This window comes from Lepisosteus platostomus, chromosome 15, assembly GCF_059453375.1.
Source record: "Lepisosteus platostomus isolate fLepPlt1 chromosome 15, fLepPlt1.hap1, whole genome shotgun sequence".
Classification (NCBI taxonomy): Eukaryota; Metazoa; Chordata; class Actinopteri; order Semionotiformes; family Lepisosteidae; genus Lepisosteus; species Lepisosteus platostomus.
In genome coordinates this window covers 13,144,884-13,166,650 of record NC_142625.1, presented here as the reverse complement: position 1 = coordinate 13,166,650, position 21,767 = coordinate 13,144,884, and the positions used below count along the sequence as shown (strand labels likewise).

General features: G+C 39.0%; 1 protein-coding gene across 1 annotated transcript in view; it reads right to left on the bottom strand.

The window, feature by feature from the left end:
- The window catches only part of ctnnbl1 (catenin, beta like 1), a 65,952-nt gene extending 44,800 nt beyond the window's left edge, over window positions 1-21,152 (bottom strand). Inside the window, exons 1-9 of the mRNA XM_088608415.1 lie at window positions 20,974-21,152; window positions 11,695-11,883; window positions 10,794-10,900; window positions 8,824-8,963; window positions 8,267-8,364; window positions 6,092-6,185; window positions 3,569-3,660; window positions 2,148-2,220; window positions 939-997 (exon numbers count right to left, since the gene is read on the bottom strand). Of these exons, the coding sequence (XP_088464541.1) occupies window positions 939-997; window positions 2,148-2,220; window positions 3,569-3,660; window positions 6,092-6,185; window positions 8,267-8,364; window positions 8,824-8,963; window positions 10,794-10,900; window positions 11,695-11,883; window positions 20,974-21,003 (882 nt within the window). The 5' untranslated portion in view covers window positions 21,004-21,152. The remainder of the gene's footprint in view (window positions 1-938; window positions 998-2,147; window positions 2,221-3,568; window positions 3,661-6,091; window positions 6,186-8,266; window positions 8,365-8,823; window positions 8,964-10,793; window positions 10,901-11,694; window positions 11,884-20,973) is intronic.
- Window positions 21,153-21,767: the final 615 nt, after the last annotated feature.

Genomic DNA, 21,767 nt, shown 5'->3' with positions numbered 1-21,767 from the left:
TTTCTCTTTATTACACAGCACTTCCTTGCAGTGTTGGATCCTAGCAGGCCTCAAAGGAGTTTAAAATGGTGTTTGAAGCCTTATCCTTATTTCAGACTGGACAGCAAGGCAGAAGTAACATGCATAAAGGAAGCAATACACTTTAATTGAGCTGGAAAGATGAGGTTCTGCATCTCATTTTAATTCAATTCCATTTATTTTTATATAGCACCTTTCACAACAAGGTTGCCCCCTGGCACTTAACAAAGCAAGTGACCATACAGTTGTGAATACAGGTGCAATTTTAATTTCAATTGCATTTTGATTCTTGCCATCTTTCTCAGTACTTTAATCAAGCACACCAGTTCAATTTCAGCACTCTTGTGCTATATGCAAACTGTGAACCATTCACTCACAAAAACACATGGGATATTGCCAACTAATTCTACAGAAGATCAGAAATGCCAATGAAATATATCTGCATTAACACTTCATAGTAATTCATTGCAATCCTTCCAGGAAAGGCCTGAGGAGATTCAAGGATGACCAAAAAACAAATAAGCAAGATGAATCCCTACTCACTCGCAAGAATATCGGTCTTTGAAGATGTTGAAAATAATCACAATAACCTGATTAAACCTAATTTAAAAAATCAAAGCTCTGTTTTAATTTTATTTGAATTCCAAATCGATCAATTGAGACATTTCTGAGAAAGACTTGTTTTTTACCATAATGCCATATAGGTTATAGTCTGTGAATAGCGCTCAGCTGGGGACAAAAAGACAATTATCATACAACCAAATCCTCACTGGTTTTGGTCCTGTTCTGACTAAAGAGAATCAAATTCAGCTTGTTGAGCGCACTTGAGAGCAGTGTGCTGAAAAGAGGCTAAAGGGTCAGACAATTATCAGAGAAAAAGATTAGTAATGGCAGAATGTGAGTAATCAAGAGGTTCTTACAGAGAGCTGCTGCAGTAACACATCGATCCCATCCAGCTCTCCCAGGAGCTCTCTGGTACCTGGAAAAAGAGAGATGGGGTGAGCACAGGTCCGTTGAAACAGCACACAAACTTCAACTCAAACACTGAACCCTCATGGCATCCACAACCATTTCTATATTAGCTCTTTGCAGGGAGATAAACAGCTGTTGTGTGACATTTCAGAATAATTAAACAGTGGGGATAGCTGTTGTTAAAAATACCATTCTGCGAAAATGTTTGTGTAGGTTCTAATGCATATGGATTATCACTCCTAAAAAAACATTCATGATAACATGAGTGACCGGGGCTGTACGTAGATTATAAAAACCCTCTGAGAATGGTTCAATGCAGAGTATTACACTTTGTGTGTGTTTCTGTGTGTTTTCTGGAAAATGGCATTTTTTGTAACAAATTAAAATTAATTTTAAACCTTCACTGAAGTATACTGTGATGTTTTGCATTCCCTACACAGTACTGGCAGCCCCTCTGGCTGATCAGTGTCCCCGGTATGGAGAAGAAATCGAATGGAAAGCAGACAGAACATCAACACTGCACTATCGAAGCTTCAGGAAAAAACAAAGCACAGTGCCCGTACCTCCAAAACACATCTCAGACTGAGATAATTTCCTCCATCTGAGAATGTGTGTATTACCTACGGCTCTCCATCTGTAAACCTCTCCTTGGCAAGAACATTTTAAATTGGAAAAAGGTACTTGGATAGTCACTCTGACAATATTTATATTTGAAGGACATGTGTAAAGAAAGGTAGTTATTGAAATGAATAGCAGCCCAGGGACATTATTTAACCAACCGCAGCAGCAACTGTTTGATGAGAACATTAAACACAAAGACCAGGGCTCCAGCAGTATCCAGTAAGGTTGTTGTTCCTGATTAAAACCCTGGTCTGCATTTAATATCTTTAAAACAGGTATCTGTTGAGGATTTCAAGTCAACAGCTTTATCATAAGAATTTAATGATAAAACTACCACATGAGGCCTGAGGTAAAGAAAAACCAGGCATGTTGTCTAACACTTGTTTATTTAAGCACTTTATTCTTAACACAAAGAGTAAGGTACATTCCTACTCATTTAGAAAACTGACTAAGTTCCTCTACGGTTTTGTTTTCAGTTAAACAACTTTAATTTATGTATTATTTAAGATCTAGAAAAATGTCTCCCATTAACTTACTGTCATTGTTCTGGAGTAAGATGGCTAGAATTTCACTGCAGTACAACTTGTTGGCATCAAATGGCATCTTTGCCTATACAAAAGAAATAATCACAATTTTCATGGAAGGCAAAACTTGAAAAGAGTTAAAGGTACAATTTCATGAGAACTGCATGACTAGTTCTAGCAAATGACCCCTATTGATTAAACAAAAAATAACAGGACCAAGTTAAAGAAAAGAATTGATGATGAACTGCAACCGCAGGTTAAAAAGGATATTAGACCAAGAGAGACAAAGGAATATTGTTTTAGAACAATAAAGAACAAATAAGTTCTTTTAGTACTACAACAGTAAAAGAATCAATAAGAATGAAGCAAAATGTATCCAAGAAAACAAAGGTAAATTTCTAGATGATGAAAGGGAAATGGCAGACGTTCTAAAAAAGAATTTCACTGAGGCATTCACTAAGGATGAAACAGGCAACATGCCTCAGGCAGCAGAAGGAAGTCCTTTATTTTATTAAGTATTAGCCTTATAGGGGCAGAAGTGTTTCCGGGTACTGGAATGACTAAAGATCAATCTCCAGGGTATGGGTATGGTATTTTACCAATTGTACTGTAGGAAACAAGAAAACCCATTCAGAAGCCATTGACCTAAAACAACATGGCTAGGTAGCTTCTCCCATACTTCCAAACCCTTTGTGTAAAACAAGAGTCACTTGTGTTCCCTGGTTTGGGTTTCACTGTTTACTCTAAAGAACCCCATTAGGTTGAATTGGTCAATGCTTTTGAGGATTTTTAATGCTAGAATCAGATACTTCAGATTGTCAGTGAAGGACATTCCTGTAAGCCCCATATATATATGGTTGCTCTTCTCTGCACTGATTCCAGTTATTATAACTGATAATAGGAAATATTTTCTTTTTCTTACATATTCTGTATGTATATCAATTGCTTAAAAACCTACACTTTCAAAATCTATGTTGACTATTCCCAAGAATATTTCCAGATAGCTGATGCTCTAGTTTAGTACTAATAATTGTTACCATTATCTTACATGTAACATAAGCCAGACTCATTGGTCTTCAATTATTTTTCTCTCACTGTATAAGTTAACCTAGTGGTGTGTGGTGTGTCAATAGTGTTGGTCAGAGAAATTTTCAACAAAGCCCCGAGTCACAACTGGACCTACAACCTTGAAGGCACAGGGTTTGTTTGTTTTTTAAGCTGTACTTCAGACATCACAGGAGTTTTCTATAATATATGGATTTGGAGAACAATACGAAATGTAAAAAAAAAAAAAGATCAATCCCACATTTAAAAAAAAACAAGTAAGTGAGATGTCAAGTCCTACACTCAAGATGACAAATTACAACTGACCAAACAGACTTCTGTCAGGACTGGGTCATCTGTCAGAGTCACGTGAAACACCGACAGCGCACCTTTATTCTCTTCAGCAGCCACTGCATCAGCCCCTGCTGCGCGGCCTCTGTGCACAGCCCGGGCCTGAACTCTGCCATGTTCTCAGTTATTGCTGAAAAACAGATATCACAAATGAGAGAGATTTAATGTATCTAAAAGCGCAACTAATGGTTTGTTTACAGAATACTGGGCTGTGAAAATAACTTAATGACTGAAGAACTAACGGCCAAAATGTAGTCTACAGTTATCCTAAAGCTGCCCTTCAGTCCCTAGCCAGCCCAGTACAGTGGTCCAGAAAATGCCTGATCGGATATTCTGACCGCTTCATTGCAAAACAAATGTTACAATTTAGATTGTTGTGCATGAGATAAAATACAGAAGATTATGCTCACTCAGAAATACAGGTTTCAGGTATTAGTAGGTTTTGGCAGTGCTTTCAATATTAAATATCCATGAACAGGTACCAATTGGATCACACTGTACTGGCAATGAAGCATGAGGGAGAACTGATGACACTGTTGCACACAATAAACACTTCCCCACCAGCCACGGGTATTTTCCCACAGCCATTCCTCAAACAATGGAGCCCGCACGTTAAAACCTAATCCGTCACGCAGCGGGGCTGAGCCACCACTCAATCCAAACACAGGGTCGAGGCAAATATGAAACCCAAGTCAAGGCAATATGCAGCTGCAAAAACATTAAATAAAGTTTAATCAACCCTGGAGAGTGACCTCAATAAAGAACAAAACAGGTCGACAACAGTCTTTATTGGTTTTTAAAGCCTTGCTTCCCATAGCGAGCAGGATATTTTAAGTGCAGTGGAGGGCCAACAGCTACAGCTAAATCAGGCAAGCCTGCTGCTGCTTATACAATCGAGTCAGGCACATGAAGCTGTCAGCAACCTCCACTGTAGCTGTAGCCATGCGACAGCTCTGACAAAAAACATCACTCATGCAATATCTTTACAGAATATATTGTTCATTTTGGCTGTGCTTCACCAGGACTCCAGCTCAAAGGTTCGGAGAAGGACTGTCATTTAAATACTAAATTCAATCCTAAAGGATGGGCATTGTTTGCTGCATTTCCAATCAAGGGAAAAAGCCCAATTGAGTTAAATACTGTAAAAGCACAAAAAGAGAATGAGTGAGAGAGTGAGATGTGAAAGTACCTGTTTTGGTGAAGCAAGAGAAAGAAAAGCAGATACCAGGGTTTCAGTCACAGCTTTCTCGTCATTATCATTACAAAGCTGTCCCTGCCACTTGATATCTCAATCAGACAGTGGACATGAGGTAAGAGCCCTGAGGAGAGGCCTGCGAGCTGCCACACAGAAGAGTGAGCTTTTATCATTGACTGTAGCCGAGCAGAGACAGTCCTTCAGGGCTGCAGGTTCAAACAGCACAGGGAATATATCCATCCAGTCATCACTGGTCCTTTTGTGTACGGAAGGGTTCATGACTATCCGCATCATCATTACACACATGACAGAATGATTTGCAATGCAAAAATAACATTAAAAGTATAAAACCCATCACTTAGCACTTTGAAAGAATTCTTTTATTTTTCAAGCATTTTTCCAGTTTTTAAAAGGAATGCACATTCTAGGATGTCACTTTTTCCCTCAAGATACACATCAATCCACTGCAAATATTATCTAAATTGAGAACTGTGAATGCTTTCAGGAAGATTTGTTTTTCTGACCGATGGAAATCAGAGCCAGAACAACATCGCTTGAACTTCAGATAAAACTAAATCCCAAAGACACTCCCTCTCAATACCATGATTCCCAGACTGCTCCCCAGGAGCTGCTCAATTAATCCAAGTGTTCCCAAAGGAGCTGACTGTAGGAGGAAATTTAAATTTTGTTGGTTTTTGGGGACTTTGAATAGCACAAGAGCACACTAAAGCCTTCATTGATGCTCTAGATTGGGCTACAGCCATCCATCCTTATCTGTTATGTCCAGATTTAAACCTTTAATTCTTTAAGAATGTGGTCATGGTTTGAAGCCCGATTTGATTTATTCATGACAAAATATGCCTTCAGTAGCTGTACCAGCCCTTAGCAATTGACTTCTACAACAAATTAAAAAGCAGACAGATGCCTTAAATTACAGTAAAAGCTTATGGTGATATGATGATATCAAAAAGCACCATAAGCCTGTGTATTTTCATAATAAGGTTATTCTTAACTGTAGAGATGCTGTTCCTACACTTCAGTATTGCTTGATTATGTTAGCCCGAGGCAAGTGCACTGTATCTACCACTCCCACTCCTCACTGATCTCCTGTGAATGAGGATCAAATAAAATCCTTGCTTTTGTGCATCAATGATTTCTTAAAGCAGAGAAGTCTAACGTTCATTCAGGCCTCATTTATCCAAGGATACTTAAGCATTTAAACTCTGAAACAAATCAGGAACTGAAACATCAGATTATAGCAGAAGAGTTTTTTTCTTGGCAAAAGAAAACAACAAAACTAGAACACTTTAACGCTGTCTTCAGAAGTTCAGATTTGCTCCATCTTCTGCCACTGTTTCTTCCTTACCAAGTGTGTTGTAGACTCCGTCTGCTTCTTCTTTCACCTGCTCATCCAGGCGCTCCATGTTCTGAACCAGCAGAGCTACCACTTGTCCCTCCAGCTAAAGCACAGAAACATAAAGCATTACAGTGTCCAGTGTCTAGTCCCAGCTGTGTTGTGCCACTGTCCAGAGTACTGACAGATTTACAGCTATCTGTGCTACAGGACAAACATGGAAGCATCTTTCAACTACTAATACAGCTGCTCTTAACTCGGGCTGGCCGGAATCTTTCTTATATAATCAATAAACACTTTTTTAAACACTTATTTTCCTAAGAAATTTCAATTTGTATTGTAGGTAAGATATAGCATCATCTTAATTGTTTTTAACTTGGTCTAAAACTATCCTTTTTAACCTATTTTAGATCAATAGATGTATTTGTAATTGGCTTGGCTTTACAGAATGGAATTACAGAAGAATAACCTGACGTGACCTGGAGAGAATTCTAAACTAAATTTTGCAAAGTGACAATACTTGAACATCTTTCAGATTCCAGACTATCTGACCAGTATTGCCTACAGCAGTTTGGGTCAGCATAATTTATATTTCAAAACCAAGAACAGACACAAAGAAAAAATACTTTAAAAAATAAATCCGCATTCCAGCACATGGGATAGAAAATATTTGCAATTTGCAGCTGAGCAGTAGGAACATAGCTGGAGCACAGAAAGAGTCATGACTGCAGACTCACACAAAATATAGAACATTGCAGGGGGTGGTGAATACTTTTGTAAGGCACTGCATATGTGCGTGTTCAGATTCAACATTTTTATATTTTTTTCTATGCTTCAAAATGTATTTGCCTCATAAATAAAACAACATATTTAATGTTCATAGGTCTTGAGACCAAATTAACCTTAACAGAAAAAACTAACTAGAATATCTGACCTTCATTAGCTACAAATACACATTCATTTTGATAAGGAACAAGCAAAGGTTAATTCCAGACTAAAAAGCATAAGAAGAAAGTGCGCTGTATTGCAGCTCTGGAGCTTCCTTCAGGTGTGTTCATTTTGATAAGCTACCTCAAATCATGGTGGTTTAAACCTTGCCATCTGTAGCTTTTTCTAAATGTCATCTGAATCAAAAAGCATTTACACTGAAGTCATTTTTTTCTTCCAATGAGTAGCGTCTTGTGCTGAGCGCAATGGCAGACGAAAGTCAGCCACAGAGGAGGAAAAAGTTCTGAAGCGTCTCAAAATAAAATGTTAAGGGCAATGCAGCTCCTGATGGCTTGAGAGCATCTGAACAGCAGCTCCATGCGATTCAAGCAAATTAAAATGCTGAGATCACTGAAGCGTCTGAAAAAGAAAATAGACCCTATATGCCGAGGTACGGGGAGAGGAAGGCTCCCAAAAGCAAAGATTAAGACAGCAGATGGATCCAAATATCAAAAAGAGATCTGGATAGAGCTATCTAACCCCACTGTCATGTGGCTGCCCACTGTGGGACAATTAAATATAACACTGATGCAGATTTTAAAAAAAATTCCACTGCTTAAGAAAGGGCATCTTAACTTACTGATTATTCTCTTAGTAAAACAAAAAAAGCCTTTTCTTTTCTTATTTATACCATAAAAAATCAGTCTGCAGTGTCATGTGTGTCACTGCATATGATACAGAAATGCTTAAAAGCAGCAGTGATCTCCCATTCAGCGTGAGCAGCATGCAAATGTCCAATTCTACATGGGGACTCCAGATCACAGAGCGGAGAATCATTTGGAAAACAGATTTTCTGAATTCTGAACACTAAGCATTCATCTTTGTGGTGTTACAGTAAAGAAGAGGGCTGTTGTCCCTTGTGAAATTAAAAACAAGTACACGCATGATGAGATATACTTCCACGTATATTCATACCATATTTCTTCTTGTGTTCTCTATAAAGACAACAGAGCTCAGTTGCTACAATACAATATTCCAAAAGGGCACAGATACAACTGGTTTCTCTTTTTTTATTTAACAGCTTCTGAATGTACAGTCCTGCAGTATTTAAAGTCACTGGAGAAAGCTACTGACATGCGTGTCTTGTCGGCAGCATTGCTTTATGTTTATGCAGCCTCGCCAACTTGAAAATACTCTCAGTAATCAATCAGCAATAGTCTGATCTGCGCAGCGCAGATAAAAGATGGCAACAGAACTCACCAGGGCATCTATAAGCACTTCTGCACCTTCCTCGCTCTCATGAAGCGTGTCAATGTCTGTCAGCTCCTGTAACAGATCCACCACTGCTATGGCTACATTTACAACAGGCTAAGGAAAACCTGGAAGTGAAAGTGGGTGAACAAAGAAGACTACAGTGCCAGAATTTCAGAACATTTCTAACTCACCTCTTATTTCATGCCTTGAAGCTGTATAGTTCAACTGTACAGACCATTCAATGATTTTATTGCATTACAGCAGCATTTCCTAAATAATCTTGCCCCCACTGATAATGCACTAACAATCGATTACAAATATTTAATTTGTTATTGACTGTCTCTAAACTCAAAGTTTAAAAATCCATTGAGATGTCCGATAAAATCTATTACAAGCTGCTCCCAAGTTCACATAAAATATAAACAGATGCCATAGTTGCATAAGATGACATATCCATGTGAAAAACAGCTAACAACCTTTTATAATTATAGCATGTACTTGACCTCCCTGCAGCTTTTTATGTGGAAACTGTAAAAGCAGTTTTCAGATGACAGAAAGGATATCAGTGTTTTCATGGCTAAGCAGCCCAAGCAAGGAATGCACAGCATTCAGCTCCACGAGTAAGTGATAGAGGTCAGGCATGGTGGCTATTACATGCATCTCCTGAATAATGTCATTCAGGTCGAGCTCAGACTCCATGAATCTGAAAAGGAATTATAGAAACAATAATTGGAATAATAAATATTTACTGTGCAAGACAAGAAAGAACCACAGGTTTCAAAACCATGAACAAAACATACACGTTTTAAAATATATCCTGACAATAATCCTACTAACTTTACAAATAAGGAAGGATATAAAGAAAGACGCTATAAAGGCAGAGGCCGTTGGGAAATGGTCCCATGCCTAAACGCCACTCAACCACTCGCCCAACAGTTGCGCTTCTAGTCCCCACATTACAATATTGAAACACATGTAAGGACTCACACACTTCCCTTATCAATCACATTCAAGAAGCAATTATCACTTACTCATTTTCAGCAAATCAACCTTAATTAACTCCAGAACAGATAAGGAAAGTTAAAACTTTTTTGCATTTCTCTTCCCAAGCTATTGGAGTCCACTGAACACACCAAAGAATTCAACTATAGCGGTGCCATGCTGAGCCCTGAGGGTGTGCTCCAGAAAAAGGAGTGCTGTGGGATTCAGTAATAACAGAGGCAATTATAGTCTGGGTTCAGTGGGGATGCTATCCCAGAAGTGCTATTTCTTAGATACAAACAACTCATGAGGGCTTCATCAAGGTATCGGTAATGGCTCATCGAGTGATCACAAGTGGCTCTGGCTGTAGCACAAACACATGCATCATGCCACACTCTTTCACTGCCTGAGAGCTTGTGCAGATGGTTTTGATTAAATAGTCGAATAATTCGTTTAGCTGTAGTCAGTTACAGACTTGGCATGAAACTGCTGGAAAAGCTAGTCGGGGATTCACTGTCATTACTTTTTCAACTTTGCATACCTTAGCAGATGGACTGGAATAAATCTGAACACTTAATAATCCAGTATTACTGATTAAATACTGTTTAATTGGAAAATCCTACTTATTATTAGGGTCAAATCACAACATTGTAAGAAAAGAGGAAGAGGGATGTAGTTTCATCTACCATACAAAAAAGTACTATAACTGAAATCTGACACACATTTAGCCCAGAATATACCAGAAATCGAGAGATACAGATCTGAAATGCTCCAGCTTCAGAGGGAAGTCTGGAAAAAACAAGCTACACTGCAAATCTCAGCACATGATAGCCGTGAAATAAACAAGACATTGTCATTGTAATGTACAGAGCAACAAACTGTTGTAGAAGTCTAATATTGCAGGATCCACCTATTCTGCAATGTTATATTGTATTGCAGTTTTTATAAGGTCCTAATAAGACCAGGTGCAATCAACTAGTAGCTTGAGAGAGCTTTTGAGCAAATATCCTAGCACTTCCAAAAATAAAACTTTTACACCCACTCTTTCTACCAACAAGCAAATGTACAGTGAAGTACGAAGAAAGAAACTTGAATTCCTTGAAGATTTTGTTTACCATGGGTCTTTGGTTTTAACCAATTATAAACTCACAAAACCTCAGACTGCACAATTGCTAAATGCCTCTGCAAATCAAAATTTTACAGCCTTGTAGAAATGCTGTTGTTTTATTCACAAAGATCAATTGCAGTACTCACTGTTTTTTCATGTAAAGGTGTTCTAATACAATTTAAATCATGGGGAATTAGTACTGCACACAGATAACGGAAGACAAATCAGGCTAATAATTCAGATGCGACAATCATGTGGTTGTGAGACTTATTTTTCTGCTGTAAATCAAATTTCTAAATGGTTACTTATTTACTGATACATTCTCTAAAAAAAGGATTACAATTTTATGACTACCAACAATTACACATTAAACACAAATTTCCTACAGGTTATTAAAAAAGGAGAGGAGGGAGAAAACTCATATCAGATGCCTCTTTCACTTACTTTTCAGGACTGTCAGGGAACTTAATCCGTAGCTCTTGATTTTTATAAGATCTTTTTTCAAACGTCAGGATCATCTTCTTCACTGAGCTCTCATCGAGAGGTTCGGCCTTTTAACATGTAAAAGGGACAATTGTTTTAGTGTATTTGCAATTACAGGCACTTTATTATAACACAAAAACCTTTCTGAATGAACATTATACAGTGGCCTTGCCAAAACAAATCAATCAAAAACAACAATAGACAGGAAATTTACCAGCATGTGCTTTGAGTAGTTTTTATACTGCCTGATCATGCCCTGCACTGAATGGACAGCGTACTGCCGCAATTAAAAGAAAAGCAACTGATTTAATAATGTGTTGTTGGTGCTGCTCCCAATATCAGCTGCACAAAATCCCAAACAATGAAGAACGCTTATGTGATGAAGTGCTTCAATAATAACTGCTCCGCATAAAAGTGAAAAAAAACCCATTAAGTATAACGCTTACCAAGACTCTCAAATCAAAGCTAAACCAGCTGTGATAATGTGAAATCAGTGGTTAGGTCTCTGAGCTGCCTGGTGTATTCTTTTGTGAGCAAAATAATGTAATTAGTATTTGTTTTTCAGAAAAAGAACAAAAACAGACCCTCCTCTCCAACCACAATCTGTACTCTTGTTAATACTTGTAAAATCACAAATATGATATTAATGATGACAGCAAAACTCCTTTAATTCATAAGGAATTAGACAAAATGACACCTTATCAAAAACGAATTGCCGCTCTCCAAAAAACAGCGACGTTTCACATCCATCCTCACAATGCTACAAGGTAACGAAATTTGACAACATCATCCGTTAACGTATCCTGAGCCCTGAGCTGTGCTTCTCTGGTATTTCATCACAGAACTTATTTCTATTACCCACCTCCTGATCCTCCTGATCCTCATTCTCCATGAGCTCCTGGAGCTTCTTCTTGTCGTGAACCAGGTCCTCACTTTTCGGGTCATCTGCCTCTGGGAATCGGCCGGCATCTCTGCCCACCTGCAGCCTCTGGCGCCCCCTGTGCTCCTCCTCTGGGTCATCGTCTCGCAGCCGCTTGGCGCCCTTGTCCGGCTAGGGAACCAGAGCCAGAGCTCGTTACCACCCCCCGAGATGAACAGGGGGATCTGCACTCTCACAAAGTAGCTTACTCTTCAGTGTGGGTTCTATACAGCATTACAAAACTGCACAGATATTATACTGTTCAAACACTCACCCCCCCACCAAAATCACATTTTGATAAATTACAAGCCACGCATTTTTTTCAAACGAACTTGGTGAGTTGCATTTTAAACCACAACAAAAGTAACCTGTAAACCTCCAATTCACATCACAAATAGACAAAGTTTTTTAGATATGAACAGCGCCATATTCTGCAATTCAGAATAAGGCAACAAAACTGTCGGTGAGGTGAACTAACCTTATTACATCCAGGTGGGGCTGCACATTGGTGGTGGTGGAGGGGAGTCCCCATTACCTGTAAAGCTCTTTGAGTGGAGTCTAGAAAAGCGCTATATAAGTGTAAGCAACTAACTAAACAGAAACATTGACTTTGACTTTGTTTTGCCAACAAATACTACTAACTCTGCACACAGATCACATTGGAAACTTTCTGTGGTAAATATCTGGTGCACAACCTGTACTTGATTCGCTCTGCATCTCATTACATTAGTTATTACAGTGGCTAGCTAGCAGGAAAGGCCGCATCACATCACAATTTGTGGTGAGACTGTCCAGTACTTTCACAAAGTTCACAATTTTGTGCTTAAATCAGAATTTATCAAATTTTGTGACACCAATTAATTTGTTACCAAGATTCAGTCTGAGGAACTGAACTATTATGTGTGAAGGAGGCTGACTGTTGGCAAAACATACAAAGAACAAAGTGACATTTACCAACGACATATGCATGCAGTCCTATAGGTCACTGCTTGGTAGAAACACCGCTGACAGAAATTACTGCTGTCAGTGTTTTTGGACAAGTCTCTACCAGCTTTGCACAGTGGGACGGTGTCATTTTTTTCCATTCTCCCTGGCAAAATTGCTCTTGTTCTGATAAGCTCATTGGGGATAGTTGTCAAGACTTACTGTAAAATTACAGTCAGGTTCAAGTCAGGAATTTGTATTAGATTTGTTTTTTCAACTGGGCTACTCCAAGACATTCACCCTCTTCTTATCAGACCACTTCACTGTGGATTTGTGATTCCTGTCACTGTCCACTGAAATGTGAATTTTTGACCAGGTTTCAGGTTCTTGGATAACTGAAGCAGGTTTTCATCTAGAATTCACCTGTACTTTGATTCATCCATTTTTTCCTCAGCCCAGGAAGCTTCTCATTAGTCCCTGCTAATTAGAAACTGCTCCAAACACAATGCTTGAAAGCTGGAATAGAGCTGACTGGCTTATGTGCTATGTTGAGTTTGTTTGCAGTAGTATATCTCACATGACATTTAAGACTAGCTCTTTTCAGTAAAATGTCTTTTTTACCTCTCACCCATATAGGCCAGCTTTCTGTAATAATAATTAATGCCTTACACTTATATAGCACTTTTCTAGACACGCCACTCAAAGCGCTGTACAGGTAATGGGGACTCCCCTCCACCACCACCAATGTGCAGCCCCACCTGGATGATGTGAAGGCAGCCATAGTGTGCCAGAACACTCACCACACACCAGGTCTCAGTGGGAAGGAAAACAGAGTGATAAAGCCATTGCGTAGATGGGGATTATTAAGAGGCCATGATTGGTAAAGGCCAATGGGAAATTTGTCCAGGATGCCAGGGTAACACAACTACTCTTTTCAAGAAATGCCCTGGGATTTTTAATGACACAGAGAGTCAGGACCTCGGTTTTATGTCTCATCTGAAGGACAGCGCCTTTTTACAGTATAGTGTCCCTGTCACTCTACTGGGTCATTAGTACCCATACAGACCACAGGGTGAGCACCCCCTACTGGTCCCACTAACACCTCTTCCAGCATCAGTTTTAGCTTTTCCAGGAGATCTCCCATCCAGGTACTAAATCTGATCTGTAGGGACCAGGATATTGTTGAATCAACAGTAATTTTGATCTGTGACATATAACATTCCTAATCTGTCAAAGTTACTGTTGGCTTCACAGTGGCATCTCTAACCTGTCTCCTGCTTACCCAGCTGCTTCCAGCTGTGAAAGGGTGGCCTTTTCTAGGTTGTCAATGGACTTTACTATATTCAAAGGGACATGTAACCTTCTGCTGATCTGAGCCTCTCTAATACTTAATCCCTGACTTGGTGTTCAATGTTGATTTGTCATATTTGTATATGGGTTGTGGCTTGAAATTAAATATCTATCTGGGGAAACAGAATGAGACAGGTGCATTTACTCTGAAGTAGAATCACTTTGATGACACATTTGATTACAATAGCATTGTGACTGTTTAAACTATTCTTTTGCACTTAAACTGATTTATAGTGTAGAAAAGTGACTGAATGCTTAAGCAAATGAGAATAGTTAAGTTTCTTTAAAAAACTATTTGCATACTAGTTGCCAGTATTTGACAATGTGTTTGGAGTAGATTTGTTTGGTGTAAACATAAAGTCCTGTTTGAAATTGGTAAGATTGCACGTTCAAACAGCAACAAAACATAGAAACTGCAGGGGGTGAATAATTTTGCAAGGCACTTTAGTAGTTACTATTTAATATACTAGAATTATTCTGTAGCTTATCATGAAAATTTGCTTCACCGGCTAGTTTTGCTTCAAGTTAATAGCAATGCGAATGTAAATTGAAATTATAACTGAAACTGAACATCAAGAAGACGGAGTACCTGGAATGCGGTGATCAAACCGATGGCACAATCACAGCTGGTGGGGTTCAACTGAACGACCCAGTTCAAGTACCTAGGCTCATGTGTCAACTCCGACTGCACTACCCTCCAAGACGCCAAGATGCGAGTCAGCGCTGCTTGGATGAAATGGCGGTCACTGGAGTACTGTGCGACAAGAAGATCCCTTTGCGCCTAAAATCCAAAGTCTACCGCTCAGTGGTCGGACCAGTGGCCCTATACGGAACTGAATGCTGGCCAACGACAAAGAAACATGAACAGGCACTCCATACCATGGAAATGAAGATGCTGCGATGGACCCTCGGCTTGACAAGACTAGACCATGTCATGAATGAAGAGGTGCGAAAAACACTCAGAGTTGCCCCAATCACTGAGAAAATGAGGGAATCACGCCTGCGATGGTATGGACACGTGCTCTGTAGCAATGACACATCAATGGCAAAGACCGCCCTTGAATTGAATGTGGAAGGCCGCCGGCCCCGTTTACCATTTGCGCGCTGGCTGGATCGGCTGAAAGACGACATGCGCCTCGCAAAAGTCACCTGCCGAGACGCCGCAGACCGTACCAAGTGGAAAAATTGGTGCAAACAAGCAGACCTCACATAAGTGGGAAAATTCGAAGAAGAAGAAAAGAAGAAATGCCATAAGGTGGCACTCTGCAGTGGTAAGTATTTGCTGCCTCTGGGCCCTGGGACAATTCTGGAGCTGGGGTGCAATCTGCATGGATATCTGTGTGGAGTCTGTATGTTCTCCCAGTGCTTGTGTGGGTTTTCTCTGGGAGCTCTGGTTTCCTCCCACAGCCTATAGACATGCAGGTAAGTAAATTGCCTTCTGAGAAAACTGGCCCTGGTGTGAGTGTGTGACTGGTGCCCCTTCCAGGGTGTGCCCTGGGTTACACCCACTGCTTGTCAGGATAGGCTCCTGCTCCCTCATGACCCTGAACTGGAAAAAGCAGTTGAAACATGAATGGATGGATTAAATGCAATAACTACTTCAAATGTCCAAAAAAAAGCCTGACTTTAGCTTTTTTTCTGCATCTTAGGTTTAACTACCAGAGATTATACACGACCTCCACTGGATAATTGGAAATTCTGACAGTAAATTCAGTGATCTGGTAACCATTTACTGTTTGATTTGGCACAAAGATTAATTTGTAAATACAAATTTTTAAAGCCCTCTCACACACAGAGTGTTGAATTTCAAGCACTTTTCTACATTGCATGCAGCTGGGAATACAGAGGAAATCAGCACAAAGACAGTTGAGAAGGGCACGCTGTGCTGCCGGCCATCGCACTGTTGTCTATCAGAACGCAACGATGCCCAATGAATGCCTTGCACAACACTAAGCAAATGCCAAACTCTTATCACAAAAAGAGAAAGCACAAGCAAAATAGGAAGCAAGCTTAAGTCACAAAGTTAGGAAGCAAGCAGCCAACTCATTAGAAAGCAATTTTACATTCAATTTTCATTTTAATATGTCTGCAAACAGTGCAATCAAGGTTTCATTTCCAAATGGTATTGCAGCTCAGACAAAGCCTGGAGGCCCAAGATAGCACACTCATGACTGCCGACATTATTTAGGAACCATTAATAACACGGTTACATTTGAAAATGGACTTTTAGAACAATATGTTCCAGTAAAGAATAAAAATTTAAAACAGACGGAAAAAAGTAAATACTGCACATCTATAGACACTGCAGCCATTCTTAGTTCATACTTAATTTGCATATTTAAGAAATGTCACTTTATTGACTCTTTGTGTTTGAGGACTTTATTATAGAAAATGCCATTGTAGCTGTCCCCTTCCCTTATGTCCCCCACGTTTTTCATAAGTAGAGATGGATCGATGAGCGTTTGTGAGGCCCATACCGATCGTCACTTTTCTGTCAGGTGGTTGGTGTGTTACTATCCAGCCAAAGACACAAAAGATGGTAGAAACTAACATTGTTTTACTAACAAGTAAGACAACGATTGTTGCAACCACCCACATGAAGTGGGATATCAAGCAGTAGAATCCTACATCTTCAATAACCGAAAATGGTTGGTTATCTAGCGCAATAAATTCCATTATTTTGGTCGTGATTCCTTTTGCTTTCGGGCTATTGCTGTTGTACTTTTGGGATCTCTCAAGTGTCGCCTGCACTGACGGTTGTCTTAACGTCGGTGTAGCTTTATCCGTCTTTGCTAGTTCTGCTAGTTTCTGATACTCACTGTACTTGGGCAGGTGATGTGCTCTCAAGTGTTGTATCAGGTTAGTTGTATTAAAATTCTTTGTGTTGCTCCTGCCCCTAGAAACGTTAGTTTTACAAACATATTGGCTTGATCTGGATCAGATTATTTTAAAAACTGCCAGACGGATGATATGTTTTCATTCCAAGGCACACGCCGATCACGTATTTAGAATGGAAGTCGGCCGATTCCGATCTATAGCTAATCGATCCTTTGACCCCTGTTCATAAGCTTCCAAGATCTTTTATTTTAAGGCCTTAAACAAGTATAGTTTAGAACTATCAATGCTAACTTGATAAAACAGTCCATTAGCAATTAGGAACCTGAAAGAAAGTCTACAGAAAGAAAACCACTATTGTGCAACAATCAGTTACAATATTTTGGTGAACGCATATAGAGATTACACAGAACACCTAATCTTTCTTTTTGTTCAGTCTATCTATAGCCCAAATGATCCCAAAGCCTTATCAAGTATTTTATTGACAAATTCTAATGAGGCAACATGCACACAATACAACAGCAAATTCCAGCAGCCACAGCTCTTTGTAAAGAGATTCATACTATATATTCTGAATCTAATCTAATTTCCACTCATTCCTCGGCTTTAGCAATGAGATTCATGTTTGGTGTCACTTTATCAAGTATCATATCTTACTAATATTTTTCAGCACATGCTAAGATGACTGTAACTCTCTTCATCTTACCTTCTATTTCGATTACTTTTTAGTATTTGTCTCTAGACCAGTGTATCTCAAACAATAGTCCGTGGATGCCAAACATCCTTGAGGCCAAAGTATAAAGAATCCCACCTTGTCAGAGTGGCCTAACAAAAGTGACTAAGCTGCTATTTCTGTTTACATGGTGGTGTAGATGGTCCGTAGTCCCCAACCATCAACATAATAAAATCTCACTGCTTTGTGGCATGAAACGAGCACTGAACTCAGATTTTGGCAGGGGAATACTAAAGAATTTTTTTACAGAAAGTGAGTCAATGGCATACAAAACGAACAGGTTTTTAAAACATCCCCAAACTAATGCATAAGCACAGAGCATAGAGTCTTCCCATGCACAGGACATCAATCCAGAACGTAGTCAACGAGAAAAAACAAAGACCACAATTCCAGAAAACGCTCCGAAAGCATCTATGAAAGCAAGTTCTCTGGGCTGCTAAAAGTTAAAAAAAAAATCCCACACCATTGGAGAAAAATACTCTTCCAGCTGCTGTGAAAATGTGTGAAGTAATGGTAAGCAAAGTAAACTGAGGCTATAGCACTTTCTAACGACAGTAGGTAAGCAAACTGAGGAGCTGTCAAATGATGCAAAATGCCAGCTCACTAAAAGACAAACGTGAACAGTTTACACTTCAGTCTGATGAGGCAACGGATGGTGGTGATGCAGTGAAATGACTAGCTTCTATTTGACTGGGGGGTAAAAAAGAAAATCCTCCAAGACTGTCAGATGTTACCAGAACAGACTGCTGAGGAAATGCTGAAATCGCTGGATGATGTTGTGAAAGCTGAATCACTGAAAGGGAGACATGCTGCTGTTTACACTGACAGTGCCACTGCTGTAACAAGTAATATATAGGAGTGGAGTTACAGGAGGAACAGCAGCCATCAGCCACTGGTGATGTAACTGTGTGAACACCTCCAGTCTCTTGCATGAAAGGAAAACATGTCCCAAATGACATGACATGACACATGAAAAGCTGCTGTCCATCTGTGACTCTCGGGGGTTCCTCTGGGGTAAAGTCGCCTGGCTAGCCTTTTTCTGAAACCCACGATTTTGTTATGATCACTTTTGTAATCCTCATCCTCAGGTGATCAAGTCTCCTCTTCTTCTCTTTCAGAAATTGACTCACGTTAAAAAAAAGGGGCAATTTAAAATGCATCATGAAGACCCTATATTTCAAATCCTAATTGTAAAGCAACTCTTCACACTACCCATGAAACTGTTAAAATACAGCTAAGGTCGCAGCCATCAAATTTGGTCTGTCTGACACTGGGAGGGGTTGTTTTCTCATTTATTCTTCATTACACGTGTTTTACAAGTATGTTCAATATCTATTAATGTGATCTACTACTTCACATTTATCGAAAGTTCCCAGACTCTCTGCCACCATTATGTGTTCCTGTAATGCACTGATTCCTGCACTGATATGCAAAACAAGCTTTTTTTTTTTTGGTGCAGAACTGGAAATAGGTTAAAAGCCAAATATGTCTCCAACATAAATCTTAAAATAACTATTGGAATTTAGCGTATCCTCATAACACATCTATGCACTATAATGGGTCTTTCGGCTCTTTATTCGACCTTCTCTAATGCTTCCTGATCTCTTTCCTAAAGTGGAGAACAGGACTATATGCAGTAAAACAATGGGGACCTCACTAATGCATTGCAGAGTTTCTACATAACTGCTTTTGACTTGCTAAGTAGTCAAGCATTCTGTTTGCCTTTTGTTAAGTGCTTATGTGAAAAGATTAGACACAATAATTTTACAAATTTATGAGGTGCTTTTCTAATTCTGCACCTCTCATGGTAGAATGAAGTCATATACTCTTCTTATGTATACACAACACTCTATGCTGACTAATAATGAATTTGATTCTTTTTTTGATGATCTGATGAGACATCTGCCTTCATCTGATTTTACACAGCGCTTCCTATTATCACCTGATCATCTTTGTGAATTATATCACTGATTTCTAAGAACCTTTGGGTTTACACGATCTGGATTCATTCCATTATGATTTTTTACTAATACTTCAATTTCTAATACTTCCAATTTATATTATAATGTTATGAATGTGTATATTGTGTTTTGTGATAATGATCATAACTGCAAAACCTTCATTAGACCGACAGACCTTGGCTCTGCGGCTAAGGATCTGCGCCTGTAGCTGGAAGGTTGCCGGTTCAAATCCCACAACCGGCAGAGGAATCCTACTTACTATGTTGGGCCTCCTGAGGAAGGCCCTTAACCCAAATTACTCCAGGGCTTCTGACCCCAAGCTTCTCTCTTCCTGTCTGTGTCTGTATCTCATGGAGAGCAAGCTGGGGTATGTGAAAAGATGAATTCCTAATGCAAGAAATTGTATAGGACTTATAAAGTGATGTTATGTTAAACATTTCTTTTACTACTAACAACAGACCGAAAAAGCGTTGGGGTTTTGTTTTTGCTTGGATGAACTCATCCTTTCAAGCTGGCCATTCAGGTTCCCTTTTTCAAGGCAGATGGCATTTTACAATATTTCTTTATTTATAATCTCCAAGCTGTTATTAATCGCATTTAACAGATACGTCATTCATGTTGGGGATGCTTCAGTGATTTTGTTTATCTTTGAAATATTCTCTTACCACGTTATTATTAATAATAATTATTTTAAATCTGTCCTAATTGTCAAAGTAATAGGTATGTCCAATTTATGTCCTGAAGACCCTGTTTTATTTGGTCTTGGGTGTTCGATGGTTGTGGACAAATCATACCATTGAAGCACAAGGCAACTCTTCTTTACTTTATATCCTTACACTTTTACTCTCCCTCACTCCTGAAGGCTCCTCAATAACTGAAATGAGATTTCAAAGACTTCGACTGATTATAATTGATCATCTCTGACAATTCTTATAATGTATGTATACTACCAGAAGTAACTACCGGGGACGGAGTCAAGACCCCGTACACCCAGTGTCGGTAAAAGAGAAATCAGGTAACACTCTCTCTGTGCTAGCGTTCAGCCACATCAACATATTTTACTTTGCTAAAGAGAAGAGAGACGAAAAAAAACAGTTAATTGAGAAAATATGCTAGACAGTGTCTGGAGCAAAGCACTTAAACGCAAACAAAACAGAACTAGTTTAAGCACCACCTATAGCAATCACAGAATTCCAATACCTTAATTTAAAAACAAAGACGCTGCATTTTTTTTCCTAAACACACTGGAAATTGAACTTTTCTCAAAATACGTAAATACACACAAATTGTTCTTCCACAATGTATTTATTTACACTCAAGAAACGGTTCTACTCAGGTCCGAGACCCGTACAAACCACGGCCTAGCGCTGTAAGTTCATTTCCGAACACGCGTAAACAAGTTATATATTATATATTTACCTGATAACTCAAAAGTTCACCTACATCCATGGTGAATACTAAAAAAAACAACGAATAAGTCAACGTTCTTCTAAATAAACAAGTTTTAAATCCCACCGGCAAACTGAATCATCGATGCTCTAAGAAATTTTAAAAAGTACCACGCTGCCGTAAATCAAATTATCCCACTGACGCAAAATGCGTTTGCTGTGCGACAGACAGCGTTTGTGCCGTGAGTCAAAATGTACAGTACAGTAGTTTTACTCGTACCGGTGAAAGGTTGATTTTTAACCTTTTATTTCCTAACGTTCTTGCGAAATTTTGGATTCTTATTTTTTGAAGAAAATTTCGGTAGTTTTTCGTACTTGTGCTCACTTAACAAATGCTTACACTATTAGCAATTTATAGGCAAATTAGGGTCCAGATTCACTAATCCTTTTGTACGAAGCAAATTGGCATCGTTATCATTTTTTCTTAATTGGTGCGATCTTATACCCAATTTAAACCTATTAGAGTAGCGATACGATCATTTTAAAAACATACAAAATGCCTTGATAAAAAGTGAAGGCATTAACATTTCTTCCTAAATTTGCTTAACCTGCTTTCGGGCAATTAAATAATTATATGTCCTGCTTCAAAATACAATGATAAAAATGGAAGTAAAGCTGTCTTTTAATGCTGAAAAATAATTTATATTTTACTTTACAGCTACAAATGGGGTTCTATAAGTGATCATGCAACTTCTCACTCCGAATGAAACATTTCCCTTCATAATCATCTTGTGTAACAGTCGGGTGTACGCATCGGTACTCTGC